General features: G+C 45.3%; 1 protein-coding gene across 1 annotated transcript in view; it reads left to right on the forward strand.

Moving 5' to 3' along the window:
- Positions 1-302: 302 nt before the first annotated feature.
- LOC101861020 (trafficking protein particle complex subunit 13) overlaps positions 303-428 on the forward strand; it is a gene marked incomplete at its 5' end in the record, with an annotated part of 29,107 nt that continues 28,981 nt past the window's right edge. Inside the window, 1 exon segment of the mRNA XM_013090903.2 lies at positions 303-387. Within this exon segment, the coding sequence (XP_012946357.1) occupies positions 303-387 (85 nt within the window).

The raw sequence follows: 428 nt of genomic DNA on the forward strand, positions 1-428 counted from the left end.
CAGAAGAGTAGGTGTGTGGCTGAAAGACAGCAGTAAGCAGGAGCCCAGAGGAGGGGGCAAAGGAGGTGAGGGGATGGGGATAGAAAGCGGAGACGAAAGCGGACGACAGAACTTTGCTAGAGAGCAGGAAAGGAGGTGAAAGGAGACAATTTTAGAGAAGAAAATGTTTCCGTCGCTACCCGGATTCGAACCCAGGACCTCTGAGTGATAGGCGAACACCTTAACCTCTAGGCCACGAGTGCCCCCTTATTTGTTATTTATTTATTTATTTATTTATTTATTTATGATGTTCTCTTCCTCAGCAACATCTTCCTGGGCGAGACTTTCTCCAGCTACATCAGTGTGCACAATGACAGCAGTCAGCTTTGTAAGGAGATTACACTTAAGGTACGTACAAAGCTCTCAGTTTTGTAGTGTTTTTGTTTGTT

This window comes from Aplysia californica, unplaced genomic scaffold, assembly GCF_000002075.1.
Source record: "Aplysia californica isolate F4 #8 unplaced genomic scaffold, AplCal3.0 scaffold01658, whole genome shotgun sequence".
NCBI classification, from domain to species: domain Eukaryota; kingdom Metazoa; phylum Mollusca; class Gastropoda; order Aplysiida; family Aplysiidae; genus Aplysia; species Aplysia californica.